The following is a 10487-nucleotide window of genomic DNA, read 5'->3' on the forward strand; positions in this document are numbered from 1 at the left end:
TTCCAGGTGAGGCGATGCCTCGCCCTGCTTCAGCTCTCGCTGGTCAGGCTGCAGCAGCTGACCAGCACCGATTGTCCGGCACTCCCTAGTGAGATGACCCCAGTACCTCAGTTGAAAATGCAGAAATCACCGGTCTTCTGTGTCGCTCGCGCTGGGAGTTGGAGACTGGAGCTGTTCCTATTCGGCCATCTTGCTCCGCCCCCCTTATCGTATTTTTAAGTTGCTTTATCAAGTTACTTCAGTTAGGGAAAGGGACAGAAGGCCAGGGGGAATATTATCCTTTTGTATTAAATCACAGGCCGGATAGCAATCTTATTATTTAGTCGGAATTACTGAAAATCACACTTTTCTACTTCGTAATCAACACTAATATTGACACTTAATATCCTTCATTGTTACCTCAACTTAGTTTTTTATTGCATAACACTGTGGGTAACACAAAATCAGATAAAATGTAGTCTCTGCCTTCTGCATTTCATAATCTAGTATGAGAAATAAGCATGTATTTCTGAGTATCCCACAGTAATAAACTGCACATTGTGACCCATGTCACGGTAATAAATTGTACATTGTGTACCAATAGTAGAGTAGATATAAATGTTTTTTGTATGTATTTGCATATTACCTGACACAAAAGTTTCACTAAACAGTATTTACCTTTATTGTCTAATACTTTCTACTCTGTTTTTTTCTCTCTTTTGTTTCATTTTAAAAATAATGCTGGCATTTGTTTCATGACACACGAATGAGGCACATTTGTCAGTGTTAAAAGTGTTCTAGGGCATGTTGAGTATTACTTTAGCCCATTTTGTATGTATCTTCCTGGTAGTTTTTTGTAGATAATACTGATTGAAGAGATAAATATACCCACGCAAGGAATCATGAGTTTGGATGTGATTGTAATAATCCATTTTTTAAAATTTACTCACAGAGCAGTCCTTTCGACTTATTCCTCTGCAACACTCTAAGGTGGCCAGCGTCGTTAGAGATCAGAATCTCTCTAATGTGTGGACAGTTGAATATGCACTTGAATTACTATTTATTGGTGGCCTTGTTCCAGAGGCTGTGTGGTTGGCATATAAACTTGGAGACTGGAAGACGTCTGTTTCAATTGGTGTGGCTTTCCAGCTGTTCTGTAAACGTGATAGCAATTTCATGAGGTATGGAATTTTAGGCAATTTTAAGATATAGTATGATTGAACTATGTATTTTATATTTCTCTTTTTGCTGGTATTTACATTTTATGTGGAATCCTTAGTTCAGCATTGTTCAATGGAACATTCTTTAGTAATGGAAATGTGTTGTCCAGTATGGTAGCCACTCACCACAAGTAACTATTGAAATGCAGCTAGTGAGACCAAGGAATTAAATTTTCAATTTAATTTTAGTTAATTTAAATGTAAATAGCCACATGTAGTTAGTGGTTACTGTATTGAACAGTTCAGTGGCTTACTTATTTGTGTTAAAACTTTTATTAATAGCCAAGTGCGATGATTCGTGCCTGTGGTCCCAACTACTTGGGAGGCTGATGTGGGAAGATCACTTGAGCTCAGGAGGTCAAGGCCGCAGTGAGCTGTGATCATGTCATTACACCTCAGCCTGGGCAACAGAGTGAGATCCTGTCTCAAAACAAACAAAAACCATTTATTTAGTACACTATGTGTTAGTAAAGCCCGTATTTAGGGTAGCAATTAGAAATAAGAATGGGGGTATATATTAGGATCATAATCGTGGAGGGTCTTAATACAATATTTCCTTGAATATATCTTTTTTACACGTATGATAGATAAAAAAGTAAATTCCATTATTTCTGAAACTTTCATGTTTAGTCCTTGATGTGTGAAACCTCTCCTTTTTCTCAAAATTGGATTCATTTCCCTTAATTTGATGTTATTTCAGGTCCAAGAAAAAGAGTCTGAATCTACCACTACATATGACTCCAGCACAGATTTTCAGGAAAACTGCGGTGTTTTTTAGGTCAACCAGCCTCTTTGGAAGCAAAAAATGAAATGGACTCAAAATATAAACAGTTTACAGGTGTGTTATGTATGTATGGTCTGACTCGTGTCAGATTAATATAAACCTTATGATACCTTAAAAAGCTTATACATGTCTACAAATGTATTAACACTTTGAAATAAACTTATCAAAAATGAAAGCATGATATTTATTTTTATTTTATTATTACTATTTTTTGAGATGGAGTCTCACTGTGCCACCCAGGCAGGAGTGCAGTGGCATGATCTTGGCTCACTGCAACCTCTGCCACCCGGGTTCAAGCAATTCTCCTGCTTCAGCTTCCCAAGTAGCTGGGATTACAGGTGTGGACCACCACGTCTGGCTAATTTTTGTATTTTTAGTAGAGACAGGGTTTCACCAACTTGGCCAGGCTGGTCTCAAACTCCTGACCTCAGGTGATCTGCCCGCCTTGGCCTCCCAAAGTGTTGGGATTACAGGCGTTAGCCACTGCGCCCGGCCAAAAAATGAAAGTATGATATTTATACTTAACCATGGGAACACCCAAAACTGATGCCAGCTCACGATACAAGGGTTGATAACTGAAAGATTTTCTGATTTTCCATACATACCTTTTTTTTTTTTTTAAATACGAAAGTAGCTTTCTTGATGCTGCAGTGTTACAGCTCTCTGACTCCTGCAGAGCAAGGCCACCCCAGAGACTATGTTTGAGAGTAGCCTTCCTGCATGCCTTTATACTAATTATATTTCGCTTCATTTATATCATTTTCTTTTGGAGCTATAGAATCTCAAGCCTGGAAGGGTACTTAGGAGTGATTTATTTCAACTCTCACCTAGTGCATAAATTATAATTTTTTTTTAATTTGAAAAGTTCAAAATGGTATTAAACAATTTAAAATGATAGAATATTACATGTACTACATAGATTCACACAGGAATCCTATAAAATTTATCTGTTTTACAGTTGGAGAAATTTAGATAAAAAGTAATGAAATCAGTCATTTAATGTCATATATTTAATGTAAAACCAGGACAACTGTGAGGCCCTTCTGTTTTTATTGGTGCTTTGCTCCAGTAAGGAGTGAAACTTCTAACTCTAGATTCCTAAAACTTACAATGTTTCTGTTTTGAGAGAACCTATAATACTTGGAAATCTGACTATAAACTTTTCTTTGATAATTTTCTGTGTAGTTCCTTTGTTTTAATTAATGAAAAGATGTTACTATTTGAAAGTTGGATTTTAAAGAAGGGACTGAGACATCCCCAGTCTGAACTTTGAGTTTTGGCAATATGTTGTTTTAAATGATCTGAAAACTCTTCCACAATAAATACATAGATAAAATGTGTTTTTAGATAAAATACAAAAAATACCACTTAAAGGCCAGGCTTTAAAGAAAGTAAGGGGAATTGCCAGAGGTCAGAAACAAGAAGCAAATAAAAACTCAAAGCATTCCATTTCTTTCTCTTTAGCTGCTCTTGAATGAATTCCATGCCATTAAAGAGAAATAGAAACAGGCCCATTCAAATATCTGTACATGAAGCTGGGCTCAGTGGCTCACGCCTGTAATCTCAATGCTTTGGGAGGCTAAGGCCAGCAGATCACTTGAGCCCAGGAGTTCGAGACCAGCTTGGGCAATATGAGAAAACCCTGTCTCTACAGAAAATACAAAAATTAGCCAGGCATGATTAACCAGACTACAGGTACACGCCTGTAGTCCCAGCTACTTGGGAAGCTAACTAAGGTGGGAGAATCACTTGAGCCTAGGAGGTCAAGTCTGCAGTGAGCCATGATTGTGCCACTGCACTCCAACCTGGGTGACATAGTGAGATCCTTGTCTCAAAAAATGAAACAAAACAAATACCCATACATGAATGTTTATAGTAACTTTTTCATAATAGCCAAAATTTGGAAACACCTCAAATGTTTGTCAACTGGTGAATGGATAAGCAAATTCAAATGTATCTTTAAAATGGAATAACAAATAATGAAGAGGAACAAATTACTGATAACATGTGACAACATAGATGAATCACAGAACTGTCATGGTAAGAAGTCCTGAAAGAAGTCAGGAACGAAGACTATATACCGTATGATTCCATTTCTGTGGCATTCTATAAAAAAAACTATAGGAGCAGAAAACAGATCGGGGTTGCCTGAGAGTAAATGGGGAATTGACTACAAAGAAGCATTAAGATAACTTTTTGGAGTGATGGAAATGTTATTACAAGCCCATATAGATTTGTTTAATTTTATTGAACTGTATACTTTAAAAAGGATGAATATAGTATGTAAATTATGTCTCAACCTGATTTGAAAACAAAAACTTACTAGATGGTTAAAGTTACTAGACCAATTTAGGAGCAAATTTGTGAACTGGAAAAGATGAATCTGAGCTATGTTTATGTATCTATATATCTATAAAATATATAAAGAAATAAAGATAAATATATACAAAATAGATAGGGACATAGATTTGAAAAATATGAAAGAGAAGCTTTATAGAACACACAGAACAGAAAGACAACGTATATTTAATTGAAATTCCAGTATGTCCACACCAAATGCTGGATAGTGGCTACCTAAGTTAAATATAGCAAAAATGTTCCTATCAGACAAGGATGAGAAGTCAGCACATGAGGGTTTGACATACTCTATACTTTCATAAATTCTATATTTTACAGTATGCTTAAAATATTTTATAGTAGAAAAATCCCTGAGTTTCCAGTTCTACCACCACATCTCCTTGCATTTTGCCTTCTGGGACATGCCCACATATGTATAGATATTTGTATAGTTGAAGCCATAATATATGCGTGACTATTTTGTGTTTTCCTGTTTCTTTCATAAGTCATTTTTATTAACTTATTGTTACAAAAGTACTATCATGTACTATTAAGAAAAGGAAAAATGGCCAGGCATGGTGGCTCATGCCTGTAATCCCAGGACTTTGGGAGGCCGGATGGATCACCTGAGATCAGGGGTTCGAGACCAGCCTGGCCAACATGGTGAAACCTCATCTCTACTAAAAATACAAAAATTAGCCTGGATGGTGGGTGCCTGTAATCCCAGCTACTCGGGAGGCTTAGGTGGGAGAATTGGTAGAACCTGGGAGGCAGAGGTTGCAGTGAGCCGAGATCCTGCCACTGCACTTCACTCTCCAGCCTGGGTGACAGAGTGACTCCAGCCTGGGTGACAGAGTGAGACTCTGTCTCAATAAATAAATAAATAAATAAAAGGAAAAAGTTACTCTCACATAATCTTGTATATTATTTTGGTGTCTTTCTTGACATTCTTTTCCCATTAATATTTTTTCAATTATTTTGACTCAGAACTACATCCTAAGAATATTTTTATCGTATAGTTGTTTCTATAATATCTTGTATAAAAATGTCTCATGTTCTTATCTATAATCTTAAAGTAACAAGATAGTTTGTAATTTCTGTCTGTAAGTTTGGATGTTTGTATGTCAACCAATATGTTCATTCTTGACAATGAATGTTTTTAGATTTGAAATTTTTTCCTACAAAATGGATAAGAAGTTTAATACAAACTTTAACTATTTTACCAAATTTTTGTATTTGATAGATCCCATTGAAGAGGAAGATGCAAATCTGCTATTTGGTTCAGTACAAGAAGTACTGAAAGCATCAGTTATGGCTGATGCAGATATTCTTTCGGAGACATTTCAACTTCTGATAGACTCTGCCAAGGACTTCAGTAAAAGACTGTGGGGCTTAGTGCCATTTGGCTTGTATCTTCCAGCTCCTCCATTGTACTGTCCCCAGCCAGCTATTCTTAGTGAAGTAAGCTTATAGCATTAACTTTTTCATTAATTTAAAGTTGATTTTGTCGAGTTTTTAAAATAATTAACTTGATAATAATCATCAGGTTAAAAATTCAAGCTCTAAAGACAAACTTAGATCCCAGCTTTGCTATTCACTAATTGTATAATCTTTGGGAATGTACTAAACTGTTGTTTAAGTTTCCTTATCTGTAAAATGCAGATGATAATAGTACCTCTCATGGCATTTTTGTGAGGATTGAGATATCCTATAAAATCTGCTAGCTCAGGACCTGGGACATACAGTAATTACTCAATAAATGTTAAAATTATTGTAACAATAGGGTGGGCGTGGTGGTTTATGCCTGTAATCCCAGCACTTTGGGAGGCAGAGGCAGGCAGATCACCTGAGGTCTGGAGTTTGAGACCAGCCTGACCAACATGGAGAAGCCCTGTCTCTACTACAAATACAAAATTAACTGGGTGTGGTGGCGCACGCCTGTAAACTCAGCTACTTGGGAGGCTGAGGCAGGATAATCGCTTGAACCCAGGAAGCAGAGGCTGCGGTGAGCTGAGATTATGCCATTGCACTCCAGCCTGTGCAACAAGAACGAAACTCCGTCTCAAAAAAAAATCATTTTAACAATATAGCACAATCTTAATATCCAGACTTTTAAAAATTAGGCATTTGTTTAGGGTAACAAATGAAATAATGAGTGTCAGAATTAGAAGCCATACATTATTTCAGTCTCTTATTTATCTCTTTGTGTTTGCCTTTTTTGAAAGACTCGGCTGGGCATAGTGGCTCATACCTGTAATCCCAGAACTTGGGAGGCCAAGGCAGGAAGATTGCTTGAGTCAATGAGTTTGAGACCAGCCTAGGCAACATGGCGAAACCCTGTCTCTATAAAATATACAACAATTAGCTGGGCATCATGGCACACGCCTGTAGTCTCAGCTGCTCAGTAGGCTGAGGTGGGAGGATGACTTGAGCCCAGGAGGCAGAGGTTGCAGTGAGTTGAAATTGCACCACTGCACTCCAGCCTGGGTGACAGAGCAAAACTCTGTCTCAAAAAGGAAAAGAAAGAACTTATTTTTGACTTTGATTTAAAAGGTTTTTTTTTTTTCCTGCCCTATTTAATTGATATTTCTATTTATAAATACTATATTCTGCTCAGAAACTTTTTCTCTGCTCTTATTAAAAAATCATAACATTATAATTAGCTGGTTTTAATATTTAAAATGTTATTGTAAATTACTTACATTTAGATTTTTAAGTATTTGATTAACACTTTGAAGTAGTTCTGGGTATTATTTTTTTACTACCTCCTGTTTCAAAATTGGCAACTTCTACCTCTAGTTTTTAATTTCTCATTTGTTCTGTTTGGTTATATTTCAATAGTCTAAAACATTTTACTTGTTGATTTTACAAATGGAAGGAATAAAAAGTCCATGGCATTTCTTCATAATTCATGTTTCCTCTTGCATCTGAGTCTTTAGTAATTGGTTTAGAAATGTGAAATGACATTTAAAGTTTTTTGGATAGCCTATGCAGATAATAGTTCGAGTAGTTTGAGTGGTTGCTATCTTTAGTAGTGCTTCATTTTATTGTTTTTTATTAAAGCAATTCTCTTTGGTAAGATTTCTTCTAAATGTCACTATGTATCAGTTAGAACCCCTTGTGTTGCAAGTAATAGAACACTTGGTCAAAATGGTTTAAACAATAAAGGCATTTATTGGCTCACATAATGAAGAAGCCTAGTGGTAGGGCTGGTTTCTGATTTAGTTATGTTACCAAAGACTTAGGCTCTGTCTTTTGCTCTAGTTTGTTTTTTGAGGTATCATCTTCACCTGAAGACTAGCTCACCTTGTGGGAGCAGGATGGCCGCTAACAGCTTCTAACGATGCCTTGTCCATGTCCCTGGGCACAGGGATTGAGACAAAGAAAAGTGGCAAAATTATTTCTGTCCCAGCATTCCAAGCAGGAGGGTTGAGATTCATTCTTATTGAGACTGGCTTAGGTCACATACCTGTCCTTCAAACAATCTTTCTGGCTAGGCTTAACACAGGGTACTGCTTGGCCCGTGAATAGAGCCTTCTTTGAGGTGGGATGAGCTTTCCCTCAATCGTATGAGCCATGTAGGAGATGGGCAGATACTCAAAAACTGAGTACTGTAAAGAAGTGGGCAGGGAAGAAGGATGTTGGGGAAGCATATGTTTACAGTGCTCACATTATCTCATTATCTGAGAAAATAATCTTTAGCTACTGGTTTGAATAGCATTTATTCAACAAACATTTATTGGTTCCTACTATGTATCAGACTTGAGTGTGTACACTGTGGCCATATGTAGACAAATGGCAAGGCCCTTCCTTCCTCTTGGGAGTTCTGAGTACAGTGAGATACAGGTATAAATTGATATGTAATTAATTGGTGAAAGCTACAGTAGAAGTGTGAACAGAGTGCTCTTGTAGCACAGAGGGATGGGCTTCACAGAGGAAGTGACATTGAAATATAAGTAGGATTCTTCCCAGCAGAGGAAGAGAAAAGGGATTCTGCTTAGATGGACCTCTCTAACATTCCACCAGTGGAGTCTGGAGTGGTGGGCTTTAACTGTTCTAGGGTAAGACTGGGAACAAGGGTCAGCTTATCCCTTTACGTTGAGGGGAGATAAACTTTTCTTGATTCTAGAAATAGTCATAGTTGAAATCTCAGAGCCTGTGCCTCAGAATTTACTTTATAAATCTCCAGGAACATTCTAGTTTGAGAAGCAGTGAGCATCATTAGCCTATCTTTTTTTTTTTCTTTTTTTTGAGACAGGGTGCTACTGTGTGGCCCAGGTTTGAGTACAGTGATGCAGTCATGGCTCACTTCAGCCTTCAACTCCTGAGCTTAAGCAATCCTCCTGCTTCGGCCTTCCAAAGTGCTGGGATTACAGACATGAGCCACTGTGCCCAGCCTCATTAGCCTATCTTTATTTTTACTTTACCATTCTAAATTTTCTCATTACTAGCCACTAAAATGGATTGTTTTATTTTCCTCAGGAAGATGGTGATGATCTTCTTTTAAAAGCTGAAAAAAATAATCGCCAGAAGGTATCTGGAATCCTTCAGCGTGTTCTCCTGCTTTTCCGGGCGGCTCGGTGTTCTTTTCCTGTGGCACAGTGGTATATCTTGCAGTTGAGGTGGGCAAGAAAAGTCATGCAGAAGGTATGGAAATATCTTAAGTCATTTACGTGCTGTGTTAACTGAAATATACTAATATTTATATTATTGTTTTTATAATTGTTACATTTTCCCAAGGAGTCGTGCCCTATAAATCATAAATTTCAGGTTTATTCATAAACAGAGTAAACAGACCAGATTCTTCCTGTTGAAAGGTAAGGACTCTGAACTGGGTCTGTAGCTTAGTTCCACCCTGTCTAGCAAAAGATAATGTAATCTAGTCCGTTAATTCCAGGGAATTACAGTTACTTTTTTCCAACTCCCCCATCATTTCATTAAAGATTGAAACTCAGTCCAGGGCTTTCTCCCAGTTCTCCTTGAGGTGTTGTCTGCATTCTGTGGGGGCTTCTGTGGGTTCAGAGAATGGAAAGTTATAGTTCATTCTCGTCTGTTTCCATCCAGTAGCCTCCACTAGTCAGGGTCTCCCCCTTGCTATTTTCTGAGATGTGCAATTCAGTTTGATTCCCAGGTGTTCATCTCCTCCTATACTGACTTTAGCTAAGCTGTCACTTCATTCTTACCAGATTTCCAGCCAGCTAGGACACCTGGTAGGTCCCTTTATCCAGCTCTAAGTCCTTTATATGCCTACTGTCTCGGAAATGCGGAAATAAATTTCATCATCTGAATTGTTTAATTCAGCCTAAAAACAATATAATTATTTTTAATAGGAACCTTTGGAGAGACTTTGAGAAGTTATCTAAAAGTATTTTGAAAATTACCCTTTTTTAGAGAAAAGAAAGTTTGTGAAATTTGGATATAGTTTCTATAAAAATATAAATTAAAACTGTACTCATTTTATATTTTGGCATCACAATGGAAACTGAAAGTAGATAGTGGTTGGTTGCCAGGGGTTAGGGAGAGTAGGAAGTGGACAGTGACTGCTTTTGTTTTTCTTTTTGGGGTGATGAAAATGACCTGGAATTGGCCGGGTGCGGTGGCTCACGCCTGTAATCCCAGCACTTTGGGAGCCCGAGGCGGGTGGATCACGAGGTCGAGGGATCAAGACCATCCTGGCCCACATGGTGAAACCCTGTCTCTACTAAAAATACAAAAATTAGCCAGGCGTGATGGTGGGCATCTGTAATCCCAGCTACTCGGGAGGCTGAGGCAGGAGAATCGCTTGAACTAGGGAGGCAGAGGTTGCAGTGAGCCGAGATCGTGCCACTGTACTCCAGCCCTGGTGATAGAGTGATACTCTGTCTCAAAAAAAAAAAAAAAAAAGAGGGCCGGGCACGGTGGCTCATGCCTGTAATCCCAGCGCTTTGGGAGGCCGAGGTGAGTGGATCACAGGTCAGGAGATTGAGACCATCCTGGCTAACACGGTGAAACCCCATCTCTACTAAAAATACAAAAAATTAGCCGGGTGTGGTGGTGGGCACCTGTAGTCCCAGCTACTCGGGAGGCTGAGGCAGGAGAATGGCGTGAACCCAGGAGGCGGAGCTTGCAGTGAGCCGAGATTGTGCCACTGCACTCTAGCCTGGGCAGCAGAGTGAGACTCTGTCTCA

The 10487-nt window shown here is 38.3% G+C and overlaps 1 protein-coding gene across 1 annotated transcript in view; it reads left to right on the forward strand.

The window, feature by feature from the left end:
- Positions 1-10487, forward strand: part of CPLANE1 (ciliogenesis and planar polarity effector complex subunit 1) — a 155968-nt gene that overhangs the window by 49115 nt on the left and 96366 nt on the right. The window contains 5 exon segments of the mRNA XM_017868905.1: positions 932-1160; positions 1900-1956; positions 1958-2037; positions 5564-5781; positions 8803-8967. Coding sequence (XP_017724394.1) covers positions 932-1160; positions 1900-1956; positions 1958-2037; positions 5564-5781; positions 8803-8967 — 749 coding nt within the window.

This window comes from Rhinopithecus bieti, unplaced genomic scaffold (assembly GCF_001698545.2).
Source record: "Rhinopithecus bieti isolate Rb0 unplaced genomic scaffold, ASM169854v2 scaffold_4911, whole genome shotgun sequence".
Classification (NCBI taxonomy): domain Eukaryota; kingdom Metazoa; phylum Chordata; class Mammalia; order Primates; family Cercopithecidae; genus Rhinopithecus; species Rhinopithecus bieti.